This window comes from Leptopilina boulardi, unplaced genomic scaffold, assembly GCF_019393585.1.
Source record: "Leptopilina boulardi isolate dan_hultmark-lab unplaced genomic scaffold, ZJU_Lbou_2.1 LbouV2_392, whole genome shotgun sequence".
Taxonomy (NCBI): domain Eukaryota; kingdom Metazoa; phylum Arthropoda; class Insecta; order Hymenoptera; family Figitidae; genus Leptopilina; species Leptopilina boulardi.
The window spans coordinates 4887832-4909796 of NW_026137965.1; the positions used below are offsets into that span (position 1 = coordinate 4887832).

The following is a 21965-nucleotide window of genomic DNA, read 5'->3' on the forward strand; positions in this document are numbered from 1 at the left end:
CACGCGATTCTATAAAGTCAAGCAAGAAAAAAGCCTGAGGCGACAGTCGCGGGTCATTTGAACGCTAATTTATTAGAATGTTTATGTGTTACTCGCCGCTCGTTATCTTTAACATACGGCTAAAGCGCGCTAAAGTTCGTCAAAGTGCTGATTGCGACGCAATCCCCTCGCACGTAACTATTATATATATGTATATATACGAAAAATTGCTTTTATATACAACAAATAACACTACATATATATATAAAGAAAATTACTATGTTTACTTCTATTTTCCAGTAAATAAAATTTATTTAAAACTTAAAACTAAATAGAAATTGTGACGAGAATAATTATTATTGTCACCTTTCAAGTAATGAAAATAATTGTCACCAATTTGCAAGAAAAAACTACGTTTTTGTAATAAAAGCAAGAAAAAGTAAAAGAGGAATCGATTTTTTTTTTTACTAAAAACCTTTTTAACTAATGGTTATTTGTTTTTAACCTAAACTTTTTTTACTAAAACCTTTTTTTTACTAAATTACTAATTTTTTTACTGAAACTTTTTTTAATAAAATCTTTTCTACTAAAACCTTTTTTAACAATGCTAATTTTTATTTGCTGAAACCTTTTCTATTAAAACCTTTTTAACGAAAACCTTTTCTACTAAAACCTTGCGTACTAAAACCTTTTCTAACTATAAAACCTTTTCTACTAAAACCTTTCTTAACTAAAACCTTGCGTACTACAATCTTTATTACTAAAACCTTTTCTATATACTAAATCCTTTTTTAACTAAAACCTTTTCTACTAAAACCTTGCGTACTAAAACCTTTTCTAACTAAAACCTTTTCTACTATATGCTTTTTTAACTAAAACCTTTTCTACTAAAACCTTTCTTAACTAAAATCTTTCGTACTAAAATCTTTATTACTAAAACCTTTTCTAACTAATACCTTTTCTACTAAAAGCTTTTCTATATACTGAATCCTTTTTTAACTAAAACCTTTTCTACTAAAACCTTGCGTACTAAAACCTTGCGTACTAAAACCTTTTCTAACTAAAACCTTTTCTACTATATGCTTTTTTAACTAAAACCTTTTCTACTAAAACCTTTCTTATCTAAAATCTTTCGTACTAAAATCTTTATTACTAAAACCTTTTCTAACTAATACCTTTTCTACTATAAGCTTTTCTATATACTAAATCCTTTTTTAACTAAAACCTTTTCTACTAAAACCTTGCGTACTAAAACCTTGCGTACTAAAACCTTTTCTAACTAAAACCTTTTCTACTATATGCTTTTTTAACTAAAACCTTTTCTACTAAAACCTTTCTTAACTAAAATCTTTCGTACTAAAATCTTTATTACTAAAACCTTTTCTAACTAATACCTTTTCTACTATAAGCTTTTCTATATACTAAATCCTTTTTTAACTAAAACCTTTTCTACTAAAACCTTGCGTACTAAAACCTTTTCTAACTAAAACCTTTTCTACTAAAACCTTTTTTAACTAAAACCTTTTCTACTAAAACCTTTATTACTAAAACCTTTTCTAACTAATATCTTTTCTACTATAAGCTTTTCTATATACTAAATCCTTTTTTAACTAAAGCCTTTTCTACTAAAACCTTGCGTACTAAAACCTTTATTACTAAAACAATTCTACTATAACCTTTTCTAGTAAAGCCTTTTTAACTGAAACCTTTTCTACTACAATCTTGCTTACTAAAACCTTTATTACTTAAACCTTTTCTATAACTAAAACCATTTCGACTGAAACTCTTGTTAGTAAAATCTTTCTGATTATAACCTTTTCTAACTAAAATCCTTCTTACTAAAATCTTGCGTACTAAAATTTTTTCTATTAAAACCTTTTCTACTAAAATCTTTTTATTAAAACCTTTTCTAATTCTATATTTTTTACTAAAAGAAATTGTGTTACTAATTAAATAATTTTTTCAAATCTTTTTGAAGAACCTAAGATTCAATCGTGCACCATTTTTTGAATCAATTAAAGCCAAAGGTGTTTGTATATTCCTCATATATACATATATACACGATATAAAAGTATAAAACGCTCAAGTTGAATGATTTATGAAGAATTAATTATTTCTTGGTGAGATAAACATTTCTCTCTCTCTCTTTCTCGGGTTCATTCGGGAGCCTCGTGATATCACTATGTGTACGATGCAATAAGGCATGAAAGCTTTCAATTATTTTAAAAATAATTTTCTCTCTTCAACTTCTCCTCTCTCTCTCTCTCTCTACATATATACTTCCATGAATATTTAATTTCTCTCTTTGCCGCGTACACTGCTGTCTCGGATTCATTATTTTTATATATATATTTGAAATTGCAAATGTGCATAAGAAAGCATGAAAACCGAGTGAGGTGAGTGTGTGAGAGATTTTTTTTTTTTTTTTTTTTTTGAAAAATGTATTATATCGTTGCGGATATATAACTTGAAATGTTACATTAATCATGTTTATATAGAAGGTGGATTTATTCACTTACCCACTGAAGGGATAACTCGCAAATGCTGCTTCATACGGATGCGGATAAACCGATGGATAAGGCCACGCCGCTGCACCAGCGCCTAGATTTTCTTTGAGATCCAATCCAGTAGCCTGGAACAAAAAAAAATAAAATAAACATTTTTTCTCAATTTTCAAATATTAAATTTCCCCTTTGTTCTTTCTTAATATTTCTTTTGATCTTTTTTTCTTTCCCTCTTAAATTAAATATTCACAAAAACAATATAAATATTTTCTCTTTTGATATTTTCGTATTTGATTTTCTCAAATTTTTTTCTTATATTTTTTTGCCTATAAAGAGGAGTTGATTATTATACTTTTAAAATAAATTTATAATAAAAATAAATTATTATTATTACTCCTGTATACAAGGTCAAAAATTGACTTCTTATTTTGATACTTACTAATTATATGTATTAAATTATTATTATTATTATTATTATTATTATTATTATTATTATTATTATTTTTGCCGCCCGTATAAGGGGGCAAAAAAGTAGTTTCTTATTTTTTTCCTTATTGGCTATATAATAAATTATTATTATTATTTTTTTTTTTGCCCTTGTAGAAAGGGGCAAAAAATTGGCTTCTCATTTTTTTGCTTATTAAAAAATTGTGATTTTAATTCAAATAAATTTCAGGGGAAAAAAAATAATTGCTCTCAAGTTTGATGGTTGACAAAAAAAAAAAAAAAAAAAAAAAAAACAACAACAAAAGCATATGGGACTTAAAAGAAATATGAAAAGAATATTGTCTTTCTTTATTTCGTGATCTTATAATATATATATATATATATATATATGTGAGTGCGTGCGCGGATAGTGGACTGTCGTAAATTCGATCGTTAACGATTCGATAACAAAAAAGCATCAGTGTATAGCCATGACAGTGTTCCACTGTAATATCCTCTTTTAAAACGACGGATTCATAATAAATGCCAAGCATATAATTTCTTCGTTCTCTTTGTGTGGTCCGATAACCTCATACGTATTTGAAACGACAGTCAACGCGTTTTTAACACTTTTATGATTATATTAAAATGATAACATCTTTATATATACATATATATTTATTTCATACAGAAAATTTTTATTTTCTCTGCTTTCAAAAAAATGTAATTAAAAAAATTCTAAAATTTATTATAAAAAATGATATACTTAAATAATAATAATAATAATAATAATAAAAATAATAAAAATAATAAAAATAATAATAATAATAATAATAATAATAATAATAATAATAATAATAATAATAATAATATAGTACTGATAAGAATAGTAAATAATAATATAGTAATCATTTTTTAATTTTACATATGTTACATAAAAAAAAAATGCAAAAAAAAAAATTGTAAGGAAAAAAGAAAAGTTTTATATATATACTTAACATTTGATAAATTCAGACAATTAATATTGAAATATTGAAATAATTTTGTATATAATAATTTATATAAACGTTAAATATTTGTCATATTTGCTCATGTTTTTTCGATTACACGAAATGACACGTGTTGATATTTGTGCGTGAGCAAAAAATAAATTCTTCATTTTTTTTTTTTTTCAAAAACATAATTCAAAACTTTATATATTTATTAATTTCGTCAATTATTTAACAAACTGATCAAAAAAAAAAAAAAAAAAAATTGTTTCATATTTTTATTATCCTTTATATGTTTGAGTAATAATTGCAAGAACGCGGAAGCGAAAAAATTTTTTTTTTTCACAAATATATAATTTTCATAAAATTTTGTTTATATTTATTATATTATTATTTATTTATAAAATATATATATATATATATATATATTGTTATTATTTATTCTATATATATTTTTTAAATTTATATTTTTAAATTCCAACTTATATAAATTATAAAAATAAATATAATTTTGATGTTGATAATTATTTATACTCATGTTCTGTACAATTCGTCATGAAAAACAGAAATCAAAAAAGCTTTTTTATGTTTTCTGTAAATTTTGTATCGTGTTCGGTTTTTTTTTATGATCAATAATAGACGGTCTTTTTTTTCTATTGTTTCGAACGAAAATTTAATTAGATGAATAAAATAGAATATATATATATATATATATATGCTAAAACAAAATTTCCACATTAAGAAAATAAATTATTCTTCGTTTATAATTAAATCGATATATTTATTTTTGTTAAGATTTATTTAAATTTGAGAATACTGAATTTTAGAAATATACTTTAATCCATTTTTTATGCTGGGATTTAAAAAAATTTATACCAATAAATAAATGGAAAATAATAAAAATTAATAATATTAATTATGATTATTATTATTATTATAAATAAATATAGAAAAGAATGAAAAATACTTACAGTGGGAGAGTAGAAGTGACCCTGTTCAGCTAATCCGGGGAAATAGGCAGCCATTCCTTCGGATGCTGCAGCAGCTGCGGCCGCGGCATAAGGCGCAGTATACATTGAAAGTGCCGTGGTAGGAAGAGCACCAAGTCTTTGGTAACCACCAAGAAGTTCATATTGACATGAGCAAACAGTATTTCCCGTCAATGGATCGGTATAAATTGGTCTACCAGTGTCACAGCATCTTCCACCTGCTGGACCACCACCACCACCAGCCGTCGGCGGCGGGTGGGGTTGAGATGGACTCACCGATGTCGTTGGACTTCCGGGTGGTCGTACTACTGCACTCGTCACAGCCATTCTTGAGGTTTGTAAACTAGGATTATTTAAAGGATGATTAACACCAATTCCACTTCCTAACGAAGATGCACTACTAACGCTTAATATTGGCGCCGATGCCGGCGATGGCGATGACGCTAACGATGACGTACTCACTGTCACAGGACACTGTAACAAAAACAAAGAAAAATCGGAAAAATTATTATAAAACTTCATTTTTTTACCATTTTTTCAGAAAGAATTAATTTTTTTTACACTAAAACATTTTTTTAAAATATTTAAATTTATTTTCTATTTTTTTGACGAATTTTTATTTTTTTTTTTTTTGATAATTTTACTAATCTAGTTTCTAGCCAGTTTAACTATAATAAAACTATCTAGTTTCTAGATAGTTTAACTATAATAAAACTATCTAGTTTCTAGACAGTTTAACTATAAGAAAACTATCTAGGTTTTGTGGAATTGTCAGAATAGTTATGTTGTCTAGTTTCTGAATACTAGAACTATATGGAAACTATCTAGGGCAACTAGATTATTAAAATAGTCATACTATCCAGTTTCTAGATAGTTAACCTATGTGGAAAGTATCTAGTGCTATCTAGCATTAGGACAGTTATACTCTCTAGTTTCTACATACTTCAACTGTATGGAAACTATCCAGTATCAGGACAGTTATACTATATTTAGTTTTTAGACATTTGAACAGTTTGGAAACTATCTAGTGCAACTAGATTATTTAAACAGTAATACTATCTAGTTTCTAGATAGTTAAACTATGTGGAAACTATCTAGTGGTAACTATCGAGTATCAGGACAGTTATACTGATTAGTTTCTAGATAATTTAACTATGAGGAAACTATTTGGCCTGCCTAGTTTTTTAGAATTAGAAGAATAGTAATGCCGTATAGTTTATAGAAACTTAAACTATATGGAATCTATATACAGCGCTAACTATCTAGCATCAGAACAGTTATACTATCTAGTTTCTAGATTCTCGAACTGGGTGGAAAGTATTTACTGCTATCTAGTATTAACATAGTTATACTATCCAGTTTCTTGATAGATTAACTATAAGAAAACTATCTAGGTTCTGTAGAATTGTCATTACAGTTATACTTTCTAGTTTCTAAATACTTGAACTGTAGAGAAACTGTCTAGTAGCAGGACAGTTATATTATCTAGTTTTTAGATACTTTTAGTATATAGAAACAATTTAAGGCTAACTATCTACTATCAGGAGTGTCATACTATCTAGTTTCTAGATAGTTAAACTATGTGGAAAGTATCTAGTGCTATCTAGCATTAGGACAGTTATACTCTCTAGTTTCTAGATACTTGAACTGTTTGGAAACTATCTAGTGCAACTAGATTATTTAAACAGTAATGCTGTATAGTTTATAGAAACTTAAACTATATGGAATCTATACAGCGCTAACTATCTAGCATCAGAACAGTTATACTCTCTAGTTTCTAGATATCCGAACTGTGTGGAAAGTTTCTACTGCTATCTAGTATTAGGACAGTTGTACTATCTAGTTTATAGTAAGTTTAACGATAAAAAAACTTTCGTAAAATTGTCGCAGAATAGTTATGCTATCTAGTTTCTGAATACTAGAATTGTATGGAAACTATCTAGTGCTAACTATCTAGCATCAGGACAGTTATACTATCTAGTTTCTAAATAACTGTATAGAAACTTTCTAGTATTAAGATAGTTATACAATTCAGTTTCTTGATAGTTTAACTATAAGAAAACTATCTAGGTTCTGTAGAATTCTCAGGACAGTTATACTATTTAGTTTCTATGTACTTGAACTGTAGAGAAACTATCTAGTAGCAGGACAGTTATATTATCTAGTTTTTAGATACTTTGAGTATATAGAAACTATTTAAGGCTAACTATCTACTATCAGGACAGTCATACTATCTAGTTTCTAGATAGTTAAACTATGTGCAAACTATCTGCTGCTAACTATCTAGTATTAAGACAGTTATTCTATCTGGTTTTTAGATAATTTAACTATAAGAAAACTATCCAGTTTTTTTAGAATTGTCTGAATAGTTGTGCTATCCAGTTTCTAGACAGTCAACTATATAGAAACTGTTTACAGCACTTTTTTCCTGCTCGCAAATTGGTAATTTGACGACATTGTTTTTTAAAAAAAATTATCAATTCTTTAATGTGTATTGTGTAAATATGATAGGGCTCTTTTTTGCAACTTTTATTACCACCCACTGACGTCAATCTCGTCGTTAAAACTCAGCACCTTACATCGTGTAACTGATGGCAATGCGAGCCGACTGCATGCTTCCCTGTTTATATATATACACTCAAATATATATATATATGTGTGTGTGGGTTAAAATTCGTCGATCCCTTCGCTTCGCACGTCCTGCGACAGTTGGTTCTCGAATTCGCAGCAACGACACGCATTAACGCGGTACCACAATGTACACACACACACACATACATGCAAGAGCTGTCACATCATTTTACACACCAATACAAAATTCAAGAACGACAATATGTTTGGGTCTTCCATATATAGCTTTGGCTATGGGTTTGTTTAAGGCCTGAAAGGCAAGCGAAAGGCACTCAAGCCGCTAATCTATTTAGCCGTAGTGTTTGATATGGAATTAATGAGGCTATAGGTATTATGTCCAACGCTTTGGATATGGGGGTTTACTTTCTGAGAAATAATGCCGCTGATATTCAGTTGCTACTAGAAATGTCCCTGATCCACATTTGGAGAGGGGTATAAAAATCCTTCTTTAGAAACAGCTGCCTCTTCAAAAAAAAAAAAAAAAAAAAAAAAAAGTTCCTCTCTTTGCTCAGATTTATACAGTAATATTAACAAGTCATAATATTATTTCATATTATCAACACTTGTATATATATGTATATATATATATGTAAAACTGGATCAGTTTTTGAACAAGGTTTTGTACTTGATGTATAGTCACTAGAGTGATTTAATTCTTTAAACATTTAAATTTTTCGGGTTCGTTTTCGTTTGGACCGTTTAGTGTTATATAAATAAATTTTGCATAGTTATAGTATTTAGTAAACAAAAAATTAAAAGGCATTTAAATAAGCTGCAACGCTTATTGTTTTAATTCAATTTTGCTTATTTTAATAGTATTATTAGTATTTAATGTATTTAGTAGTATTCGTTAGTATTTAGTAGCATTCAGTATAGTATTTAATAGTATTTAGTATTCGGTAATATTTAGTATAGTATTCAATACTATTAGTAGTATTTAATGTATTTAGTAGCATTTAGTATAGTATTTAATAGTATTTAGTATAGTATTTAATGTATTTAGTAGTGTTCAATAGTATTTAGTAGCATTCAGTATAGTATTAAATAGTATTTAGTAGTATTCGGTAGTATTTAGTAGCATTCAGTATAGTATTCAATAATATTAGAAGTATTTAATAGTATTAGTAGTATTTAATGTATTTAGTAATATTTAGTAGCATTTAGTATAGTATTCAATAGTATTAGTAGTATTTAATGTATTTAGTAGTATTCGTTAGTATTTAGTAGCATTCACTATAGTATTTAATAGTATTTAGTATTCGGTAATATTTAGTATAGTATTCAATAGTATTAGTAGTATTTAATGTATTTAGTAGCATTTAGTATAGTATTTAGTAGTATTTAGTAGTATTTAGTAGTATTTAATGTATTTAGTAGTGTTCAATAGTATTTAGTAGCATTCAGTATAGTATTAAATAGTATTTAGTAGCATTCAGTATAGTATTTAATAGTATTTAGTAGTATTCGGTAGTATTTAGTAGTATTGAGTATAGTATTCAATAGTATTAGCAGTATTTAATGTATTTAGAAGTATTCAGTATAGTATTTAGTAGTATTCGGTTGTATTTAGTAGTATTTAGTATATTATTCAATAGTATTAGCAGTATTTAATATATTTAGTAGTATTCGGTAGTATTTAGTAGCATTCAGTATAGTATTTAATAGTATTTAGTATTCGGTAGTATTTAGTAGCATTTAGTGTAGTATTCAAAAGTATTTGTAGTATTTAATGTATTTAGTATAGTATTTAGTAGTATTTAGTAGTATTTAGTAGTATTTAATGTATTTAGTATAGCATTTAATATATTTAGTAGTATTCGGTAGTATTTAGTAGCATTTAGTATAGTACTTAGTATATGATTAAAGTGCAATTTACTAAAAAAAATTTAGAGTCTACTGGCACAGTACTGGTACCAGTGCCACTGTGATCCCATTTCTATAAATTTTCTTTAATGTTTAATATAAATCCTAATATTAAACGCAGAGAAAAATTTAATTATAATTTTCGGAACTAATGGCTAAAAAATACTATAAAATAAAATAATAAATAAAAGAATAAAAAAAAAAACCCACATATTGGTAAATTATAGTCAACTTTGCAAAAGGTAGTTTTAACAACATCTTAATAAATTTTTCAAAAAACAATTCGCCTCTAAATACACATATATATATATATATATATGTATATTTAGTCTCAATCATTATTGTTAGTGCAAAAACCTAATTTATCTGATATCGTAATGGACATTTCCAATTCTCCACACTCTAATGACTGTATATACTTAGAGTATAATTATAGATTAGAACAATATATAAAATTACCGCACCAATATATAAAATTTAATTATTTCAAACTCATTATCAAAAAAATATTATCCGTTTGACCTGCATTTCTTTTTTCTTTCAAAAAAAAAAAAAAAAAAAAAAAAAAACTCGTGTTTTAATTAAAAAAAAGAGAATAAAAAAACGGTTTACAAGCAGATGTAAAAAAGTATGTGATAAATGCACTTTATGGAGTGAAAGCAAGGTTTAAACACTGAATTTTAAAATAATGTTTTTTGTATATATATCTGATTCGCACTTATTAATCCATATTACACCTCTCCCGACATTATATGTATAAAATACACATTGCGTGTTAATTTCTTTTTTTTTCTTGTATGGCGCACTCTTTGCATTTATAATAATGCAAAAGTCCATTAACATTCTTATAATATGCATATAATGCGCGCACTCTTTAATTGCCCTATTGCAAATATTCTCTGGCAATATATATATATATAGTATATATATATTTATTTGGGGCAATGATATGCTTTGCACGTTATGTAAATAGTTGTTTCCATTAAAAATATCTATATATTTAAAAAAAAAAAACATCGTATCAAAATTTTATTTCGATAACAAAAGTGTTTTGTATATACTTAAAGTGAAAATATAATTTCAAAGACGCAGTGATTTTAAAAGACTGTAATACCATTTAAAAGCTGTAACTCGAATTTAAATTTGTCTAAATTATTTATTCGAATTAAAATTTTTCCGAATTATTATTTATCCGAATTATTATTTACCCGAATTTAAAATTGTCCGAATTATTATTTACCCGAAGTTAAATTTCTCCGAAATATTATTTATCCAAATTTAAGTTTGTCCGAATTATTATTTACCCGAATTTGAATTTGTCCGAGTTATTATTTACTCGAATTTAAATTTGTCCGAGTTATTATTTGCTCGAATTTAAATTTCTCCGAATTATTATTTACTCGAATTAAAATTTTTCCAAAATATTATTTGTCCGAATTATTATTTACCCGAATTTGAATTTGTCCGAATTATTATTTACCCGAAGTTAAATTTCTCCGAAATATTATTTATCCAAATTTAAGTTTGTCCGAATTCTTATTTACCCGAATTTGAATTTGTCCGAGTTATTATTTACTCGAATTTAAATTTGTCCGAGTTATTATTTGCTCGAATTTAAATTTCTCCGAATTATTATTTACTCGAATTAAAATTTTTCCAAAATATTATTTGTCCGAATTATTATTTACCCGAATTTGAATTTGTCCGAGTTATTATTTACCCGAATTTGAATTTGTCCGAGTTATTATTTACTCGAATTTAAATTTGTACGAATATTATTTTCGCGAATTAAAATTTTTCCAAATTTTTATTTATCCGAATTTAAAATTGTCCGAATTATTATTTACCCGAAATTAAATTTCTCCGAAATATTATTTATCCAAATTTATGTTTGTTCGAATTATTATTTACCCGAATTTGAATTTGTCCCAGTTATTATTTACTCAAATTTAAATTTGTCCAAATTATTATATTTAGCCGAATTAAAATTTTTCCGAATTATTATTATGATTAATTTTGAAATTCGAATTTCTTTTTAAACGAATTTTATAACATATACTTACAAAATTGACATTTAAAATTAGGATAATTATTTGATATTAAAAACTAGCCAACATATTTGAATCGTTATATTATTTAACCATATTATTTTCATAAATTACCATTGATTATTTTGTAATAATTAATTTTTTACGATTCAAGAATTATATATATATATATATTACTCGCTTTTTAGAGTCCATAAAACTACTAAGTATTTTCTTATTAGTCGTCACACACACATATATATATATATAAACGCAATCAAAAAGTTGTGCATTAAAGTATATATATATATATATATATATATTCTCTTAATTATTTATGTTGAATTTCAGGTTAAATCAGAAGTTATATAGTTGAGAAATAAAATTATAAGTTTATGAAGATAGATGTAATGAAGATTTTGATAATGATTAAAAAAAAAGTGAAGCTATATATATAAAATCGAAAAATCACTGTAAAAGGTGGTGTTGGCCATATTTAATGGTTTTTGAAAGTGGTTTTTAAGCAAATGATTAACCAAGATTTGATTTGACTTTAAATATACATATAATAATAATAATAATAATAATAATAATAATAATAATAATAATAATCTGACGAAGCATACTATATAAATTTAATGAAGGTTGCGCGGTTAAAACAGAATTTACGCAAATTTCTTCTATAATAAAACAGCTTGTTGAATATGTACTAAATAAAATTTTTGATTGCGATTTTATAGATTTTGATTAACTTCTTAATCGGGATATTATGTTTCTTATTCAGGCAAATAATTCCAGATGGAAAATAACTCTAAAAGACAACAATTTCAAAAAAAAAAAAAAAAAATTCTAAAGGACAACAATTCCAAAAATAATTCTGCAAAGAATTATACTTTCAAAAAAAAAAAAAAAAAAAAATTCTAATGAACAATAATTCCAAAGGACAAATCTTCCAAAAAATAATTTTAAAGGACAAAAAATTCCAAAAGATAAAATAAAAATTCCAAATGTTAAAAATTTCAAAAATAGTTTCAAATCTCAATTACTCGAAATGTCAATAATTTTTCTTGAAAATTCTAATTTTTAAAATTGCTTACACCTCGTAATAAGCGATTTAACATGCTTACAAGGTTTTAGTAACAGAGTGTTACAAAAAAAAAAGAAGGCTTCTTCTACAAATTGGCAAACCACAAAAGGTTTTGTTTAAAAAAGAATAAAAAGTTTCCTATACTTTCTTGTAATATATATGGATTTAGGTAAATACAAACTTGAAAATTTGAAAATCAATAATGTGAAGAAGCCTTATGTTTGTGTTCATCAAAGAAAACACAATTGTAAGTAAACTTGTAAGTTTTTTTTGTTCCTCCTTTTTTTTTTGATTCTCTCTCTATATAAGAAAAAGGTATATATATATATATATATATATATATATATATATATATATATATATATATATATATATAAAAGATCGATAGCGCGATGTTACGCGATAAAATTTCTCAGCAAAAAGTCAGAAGGTGCGTTACCACCACGGAAATACAAAAGGTAACCGCCGGGAATGCATTTCAGCATTCAAGATCGGTATGAAGGTTAAACGACGAAGCGTGTTGCGAGTGACCCTTTGGCCATTATTCAAGGCTTAGCCAGAAGAAGAAAAAAAGTTGGGAAAAGGCGGACGATGGAATATACAAAAAGAGTGAAGAAAAAGAAGAGAAAAAGAAGAAGAAAAAACAAAAAAAATAAGAAGAAATAGAGGAATAAACAAAAGAAGAAATAGAAGAAAAAGAAAAAAAGAAGAAATTGAAGAAAAACAAAAAGAAGATACAGAAAAAGAAGACAAGGAAGGAGAAAAGGACAAAAAAGAAGAAAAATACAAGAAAGAAGAAATTAAAAGAAATGAAGACTCGAATTTAAATTTGTCGGAATTATTATTTACTCGAATTTAAATTTCTCCGAATTATTATATACCCGAATTTAAATTTGTCCGAATTATTATTTACTCGAATTTAAATTTCTTTGAATTATTATATACCCGAATTTAAATTTGTCCGAATTATTATTTATTCGAATTAAAATTTTTCCAAATTATTATTTATCCGAATTATTATTTACCCGAATTTAAAATTGTCCGAATTATTATTTACCCAAAATAAAATTTTTCCGAAATATTATTTATCCGAATTTAAATTTGTCCGAATTATTATTTACCCGAATTTGAATTTGTCCGAGTTATTATTTGCTCGAATTTAAATTTGTCAAAATTATTATATACCCGAATTTAAATTTTTCCGAATTATTATTATGATTAATTTTGAAATTCGAATTTCTTTTTAAACGAATTTTAACATATACTTACAAAATTGACATTTAAAATTAGGATAATTTTTTGATATCAAAAACTGGCCAACACATCTATTTAATAGAAGATTAAAAAGAAAGAGAAAAAAGAAGATATAGAAAAAAGAAGAGAATAAAGAATAAAGAAAAAAAGAAGAAGTATAAAAGGGCAAAACGAAGTAATAGAAGACAAAAGAAGAAAAAGTAGAAAAAAGAAAAAAAAACAGAAAGAATAATACAAAAGAAGAAATTGAAGATAAAAAAATACAAAAGAGAAAACAGAAGAAATGTAAGAAGACAATAAGAATAAATATAAAAAGAAGAAAATGCAAGGAAGAAGAATACAAAAAAGAAGAAGAAAAAATAGAAGAAATATGAAAAAAAAAGAAGAAGACAAAAGAGGAAAAATAGAAAAAATAAGGAATATAAAAAAGAAGTAAATGCAAGAAAGAAAAAACAAAGAAAAAAAAGAAGAAATAGAAGAAATCTAAAAAGGTGACCAAAAAAATAGAAGGAAAAAGAAGAAATAGAAGAAATATAAAAAGGTGACAAAAAAATAGAAGGAAAAAGAAGAAATAGAAGAAATATAAAGAGAAGAAGAAGACAAAAATAAAAAATAGAAAAAAGAAGAAATAGGAAAAAAAGAAGATAAGAGAGAGAGAGAGAGAGTGTCGAGAGCTGACTTATAACGTATGAAAGATCGCATCAGAGCCGCGCGATAGCGAACCAGCAACTATATCACTCTCACATAGCAGTGTTGCATGGTAATATCAACAACCACTAGCTGTGGCACATTGAGCAAACCCAGAAAGCAATAATTATTATTCACGTGAGTATATAGCTCTCTCCGATATATATCGACGCATTAGCTCGTATACATTTGCTTGTTTGTTTCTTGGTGCTGCTAATTGCCCCTTCTCAAAGAGGAAGCACACATGGTATATCGTGTCGAAGTGCATAAAACCAGAATGCTGTATACGTTGTTTTGAAGCATACAGCTGCGCTTTGAGCTTTATACTTTTGCTCTAGATATACAAAAAAAGGTAGCTCGTATATACAATATATATAAAAAGGATCAGAGAAGGAAATATCCGAAAACACTTTAAAGAGAAAAAGAGTGGTCGATTTTTCAGAGGACTCCACTTTTCAAATTGGTCTTTTCTCAAAAAAAAAAAAAAAAAAAGCAAGAAAAGAATATATATGTGATTTTCTCCCTCAAATTCCCCTCGGGATGTGAAAAGCTATTTTAGTTTGAATGCATATGTCTCGCATTTTTTTTTTTTTTTTTTTTGGGTAAAAACATATAGCTGGAAAATTCTCAAAGAAATATCCAATTAGAAATTAGAAGTAAACATTAAAAAAAAGAAAGTAAACAAAACAAAAAATACTAAAAGTTTACGAAAGATTTAAATAAACTCAAAACAAAAAAAAAAAATATTGCACAAATGTCATAAATACTTTATTAAATCATCAAAAATTAAGAATAAACAATTTCCTTCCACATAATGACAAAACATTGTGGCAATCGAAAAAATACAAACAATAAATATTGTACCAAGTAAATAATAATAATAATAATAATAATAATAATAATAATAATAAATTGAAACCAAATATTTGTTATATTGGAAGGAATAATTATTCATAAAAATCTATTTCTAAGTTTTAACCGCTAAATCCAGTTTAGCTGTACGGATAAATATCATTTGATAACAGCTCTCTAAATTTGAAATAGTAAAGAATTCGTTCACTAATTCAAATTAGAAAAATTTAAAATATTTTTAGTAAAATGTTATTAGTTTATTTAATAATATTCTTTTATTAAAATTTAATAAAAAAAAAACTATTAAAAATTAGTCAAAATTTTCACTAATTTTAGAATTAGAGTAGTAGTGTTAGCAATAGTACTAGTAGTAGTATTAGTAACTGTATTAGTAGCAGTGTTAGTAGTAGTATTAGTACTAGTAGTAGTATTAGTAGTATTAGTACTAGTAGTAGAATTAGCAGTATCAGTAGAAGTATTAGTAGTAACATTAGTTGTATCAGTAGTAGTATTGGTAGCAGTTACTATTACTAACACTAATACTACCACTGATACTACTAATACTACTACTAGTACTAATATTAATACTACTACCAATACTACTACTGATACTACTAATATTGGTATAGTAGTATTAGTAGTAGTAGTATTAATTATAGTATTACTATTGGTGGTATTAGTAGTAGTATTAGTAGCAGTAGTATTATAGTATTAGTATTGGTAGTTGTATTATAGTATTAGTATTAGTAGTAATATTAGTAGTATCAGTAGTAGTATTGGTAGAAGTTACTACTACTAACACTAATACTACCACTGATACTTCTAATACCACTACTAGTACTAATATTAATACTACTACTGATACTACTAATATTGCTATAGTAGTATTAGTAGTAGTAGTATTATAGTATTACTATTGGTAGTATTGGTAATATTAGTAGTAGTATTAGTAGTAGTATTATAGTATTAGTATTGGTAGTATTGGTAGTATTATAGTATTAGTATTGGTAGTATTAGTAGTATTTGTAGTATTAGTATTGGTAGTATTAGTAGTATTTGTAGTATTTGTAGTATTAGTAGTATTAGTGGTATCTTATTTATACATATGTTATTATGATCAATACATATATACATATGACCAAAAACACCACAGGAAGTAATGTGTATGCTAATGAAATGTTAGAAGGCATTATAACCACTGACATGCGTAAAATGATAAACTCTCGCGTCGCTATACGAAGGAAAACGAGTTGTATATATACAACAAAGTCGCATATAGTAAAAAATGAACGCAATTATTGCGACTTTTATATATAAATACGTATATAATATACAATAGACTCTATTCTATTCGCAAACATGAATAAAATGTATATGTATATGTGAAAAACATGAACAGAATTTAATTATAAAACAAATACAGAAACACGTGAAAGCCTAATTAGTATCGATGACCGCAACTGTTGCGCGGCGCGCGCGGTTAAAATGCAATAACACCTAGGAACTTGTATAGGAAAAATTATACATCTCGAAAAATATAAACGAGTCTTGAGTTGAATATAAAAGAGCATCATCTTAATGCCAACCTTCGAAAAACTAATATTGCCACGTTTGGCTCGTTCAACGTGAATGATCGATCATCAAGAAAAACTTGCCTGCGCTTGTATTTTATATATCAACATCGATGCTCGCGCCTAGCCTATACTATATATATATATATAAAAGAAATACTATACTACTCCATCTATTTCATGATTCATTTTTAGAATCGACAGATATTTAAATTTTTCACAAAGCACACACAAATTGATTACATATACTAATTGTTCTTTTTTTATTCACCTTTTTTTTGCGTTTATTGGTTTTTTTTTTTTTTTAATAATGTGCATGAATTGGCGTATAAAGATATATAAACATACTTTGCACTTTTTTTCATTTCATTTTTTAACAGTAATTTCTATTCACAGAATTTTAATTTGTTCGAATTTTTATTTGTACAAATTTTTATTAGTACAAATTTTTAATTGATAAAATTTTGTAAGCGCCGAATTTTCATTTATCCGAAATTAAAAACGGCCCAACAGACAAATGACAGAAAGATTTTGGCGCAATTTTTTCAAAAAATTTACCAATTACAAATTATCAAGAAAATCGTGATTGGGCAATTTTTGAAAAATTGGAGCCAAAATCTTTCTGTCGATTGCGTCTGTTCGGACGTTTGTAATTTCGGATAAAATGAAAAATTGGACGCCTTAAAAATTCTATCAATTAAAAATTCGGATAAATTAAAAATCGGCGTCGCAAAAATTCTATCAATTAAAAATTCATATAAATAAAAATTCGGCACCTTCAAAATTCGGACAAATTAAAATTCGGACAAATAAAAATTAGGCGCCTTCAAAATTCTATCAATTAAAAATTGGGACAAATAAAAATTAGGCGCCTTCAAAATATGGACAAATTAAAATTCGGCGCCTTCAAAATTCGTACAAATAAAAATTCGAACAAATTTAAATTCGGAACCTTAAAAATTCGGACAAATAAAAATTCGGCGCCTTCAAAATTCTATCAATTAAAAATTGGGACAAATAAAAATTAGGCGCCTTCAAAATTTGGACAAATTAAAATTCGGACAAATTCAAAATCGGCACCTTAAAAATTCGGACAAATTAAAATTTGGCACCTTCAAAATTATATCGATTAAAAATTGGGACAAATAAAAATTTAACGCCTCCAAAATTCGGACAAATCAAAATTCTATCAATTAAAAATTCGTACAAATAAAAATTCAAACAAATTCAAATTCGTACAAATAATAATTCGGCCAAATTAAAATTCAATTGAATGAGAATTTTTGTTAATTGATATAGGTATATAAAAAGAAATTTTTTCAAATGGAAATTTGAAAAATCGTCTTAAAAAATTAATAAAAATTAAAAAATAAATGATTTATAGATGTTTTGACATCGCGGTGGGAAATAAGAACATAATATGAAAAATGAAACAAAAGACATATAAATATCTAATATATGTATAATAATATAATGGGGTGGGTTAAATCGCATTTGAGCTTAAACGGTGGAATTTAATCCATATGAGACTTTGGAGGTCGAGTTCTGAGCTGTAGGATCTGGAATATGCACATACAAATACGAAAGAGGATCTAGTGAGATTATAGGTTATGCCCTGTAGACACAGATGCACCAATGTTTGCATTTGGAGCATTTGTCACGCGTGTCCCGAACGACTAAAAGGTGAAAGGGACCGGGTCCCTCTCTCTCTATATATATATATAAAATACGTGCGTGTATACCGATAATGCCCTCTTTGCAACGAGGCCCAACCAAGTCAATATTGACTTCTGCCCAGATTGATGGACCATCCTTATATGTATTTAGTATATATACGTATAGTCATTCACTTATATATTTATACTTTTCCAATTCCCAACCGCAGAGATATTTGTGAAATATGTTATTTATAAACTACCCCCATCGTCAGTAATAATTTTTCCATTTTTATATTCAAAAAGAAGATTTATATATTTTTTCCAATTTAAATGGAAATTGTATATATATGTATACATTTATTGACGGAGATTTATTATATGTAACGCTTTACGGTGAAAGGGACCTTAACTGCAAATAAATGTTAGATTATGTTTAGTCAAAATAAATTTTAGGTTATGTTTAGTAAATAAATTTTAGGTTACGTTTAGTTAAACAAATTTTAGGGTTACGTTAAGTTAAACAAATTTTAGGTTATGTTAAGTCAAACAAATTTTAGGTTATGTTTAGTCAGACAAATTTTAGGTTATGTTTAGGTGTTTGTTCCATTTAATCGAATATCATTGCCTATTCGATTACGTGTATTGTTCAGTTAATAATTTGGTTAATATAGAAAATAATAAAAAAAAAAAAAAAAATTAACAAAATAATTTCTTTGAATCAAACAAATTTTTTATTTGTAATGAACAAACTATCATTAAACCTATAATCTAAAAATTTTTTCGCCGCTAAGGTCACTTTCACTGTGGAGCGTCACATATAATAAATATTCATAAAATATTATTATTTTTAGTATTATTATTATTATTACCTATTATTATTATTATTATTATTATCCTTATTGTTATTATTATTTTTATTTCGAAAAAAGTACCATGATTTCTATCAGAGAAGACATTTATAGATTTATAATCAATATTTATTTTATATATATTGATTTATATATTCCGCGTATATATTCTGACGCAAGCAAATACTGAAATTTCTTTCTATGTTCGCGATAAGTTAAGGATCAAAAACAATGGCGCTTATTTGCTATTGAACAATTCCGCTATATATTACTCAGTATATACTAAATATATAATCTTTCAAATCATGAAACATTGTTTAATAGGGAAAAGTTAATAATTTTACATAAACGTTTTGTAAAATTATATATATATATATATACTTATTGTATTTCTTTCATATATGAAAGAAACTAGTATTATTTTATAAAATAAAGAAAATTCTAATTCAAAGACAAAAAATTTGTTATTATTTTATAATAACAGAATTTTTTTAAATTCTGTTAATTTAAAAATTTAAAAAAAAAAAAAAAAAGTTTTACGCTTATATAGAGAGGAATTTAAAACCGCGCTAAGATATTAAGGCCAACTGTCAACTTTATTATATATATCCGGAGAGTTAAAAAAAAATGGAAAACACATTTTTACCGCGCGTGTGAAAAACTTAATTAAAATTTGATATTAATTCATAAAGTATTATATGAAAAAAAACGAATAATGTTAACTACTTTGTAACATATACACACAGACACATGTTTAATATATTTTTAATAAACTGTAAAAGTCAATTAGTCTAGCTATTTTGTGATTGCATTAACATACGCGCAGTTACACTATATAACCAATAAAAACATATAACTTCATCTGATAAAATGTCACATTTTTGCATATATATAGCTAAAAGCTGATCATAATCATTTTTCTTTAACAGATAATATGAAAACGCTAATTGATAATTTTTCCACAATAATATAAATTATTGTTATTAAATTATATTATTATTCTTATTATTATTATTATTATTATATACAGAATTAAATTATTATTTAGGTAATTTTATGCGAAGATTTATGTATAATATATAAAATAAATAATAATCAATGTGAATATAAAAAAATTTATATATATATTTTTTTACATATATATTATGATTATATTATGCATGTTTAAGTAATTTTGTATGTAAAGAGAAATATCATCGCGTACATAAAGTAAAAAAGCTGGTTTATATATATAAAGGTGGTTTAGCGCGAGAAGGTGAGAATCAGATGAGAAATTGTAAAAGAGGAAGGAGGGTGTAAAGGGAGGATGAGGGCGGATCTGAGTCAGCGTGTGGATCAAGTACCATGCCGAGTCAGCGAGAGAGCGAAATAGCGTTAACTGCCGACACTTACTATATACACCGGTAAATTGTATATATTCCAACTATATAACCTATACGACGACACCTTGCATTATTACGTTATGGCCATTCATAATTTTTTACACACACACATACTTGTCAATGAAAATATATATATAACGATGATGATGATGATTCCTGTCTTAAATGACACGCACGAATCATTTTACAATGCTTGCATCATAAACACTACATAATATATAATATATAATATACAATATATAATATACAATATATAATATATAATATACAATATATAATATACAATATATAATATATAATAAACTCTCCAAATCCTTCAAATCTAAATTAGTTACTTTTTACTAATTCAACTGCGCCGATTTGTTTATTAAAGGAATTAGTAAATTTTTTTTATCAAATTTTTAGTCGAAAATTAGTAATATTTTAGTAGAAAATGCGTAATTTTTATAGTAGAAAACTATACTATTTAGTAGAACATTACTAATTTGTTTATTAAAGATTACTAACTAAAATAGTAGCATTACTAAATAATTTATTAGTTTTCTACTATATTAATTACTTATTTTTGACTGGGAATTAGTAACCGTTTTGAGTAATTTTTAGTCAAAATTACTAAATTTTAGTCAAAAATACTAAGTTTTAGTCAAAAATACTAATTTTTAGTAAAAATTACTATAATTTATATTAAAAAACTACTATACGCACTGAAAAAAGGGTTTGGTATTGACAACCAAACATTTTGTTGGTATTTATAAGCAACCAAAATTTTTTTCTTGAATCAACAAAATTTTAATTGTCTCAATCAAAATTTGTTTGACACAACCAAAATTAGAAAAAAAGGATTTTTGTTGTCCTAACTAAAGTTTGATTGCGGGACAACCAAAATTGTGTTGATTCAACAAAAAAAAATTTGGTTGCTTAAATACCAACCAAATGTTTGGTTTTTAATACCAAATCATTTTTTTAAGTGTAATTAGTAGAAAACTACTAATTTATTTATTAAAGTTTACTAATTAAAATAGCAGCTTTACTAAACCGAATTAGTAGTTTTCTACAATTAGTAATTTATCACTATAGTTTGCTACTAATTATTAGTTTAACACTATCAAATAGTAATTTTTTACTAAAAATTTGGATAGTAGAAAATTACTAATTTATTCATTTAAGAAGTTTTAGAATTAGTAGTTTCAAAATTAGCAGTTTTCTACTATAACAATT

General features: G+C 25.8%; 1 protein-coding gene across 1 annotated transcript in view; it reads right to left on the reverse strand.

Annotated features, from left to right (window-relative positions):
• The window catches only part of LOC127288555 (iroquois-class homeodomain protein IRX-3-like), a 46466-nt gene that overhangs the window by 14536 nt on the left and 9965 nt on the right, over positions 1–21965 (reverse strand). Inside the window, exons 2-3 of the mRNA XM_051316071.1 lie at positions 4870–5361; positions 2499–2611 (exon numbers count right to left, since the gene is read on the reverse strand). Coding sequence (XP_051172028.1) covers positions 2499–2611; positions 4870–5361 — 605 coding nt within the window. The remainder of the gene's footprint in view (positions 1–2498; positions 2612–4869; positions 5362–21965) is intronic.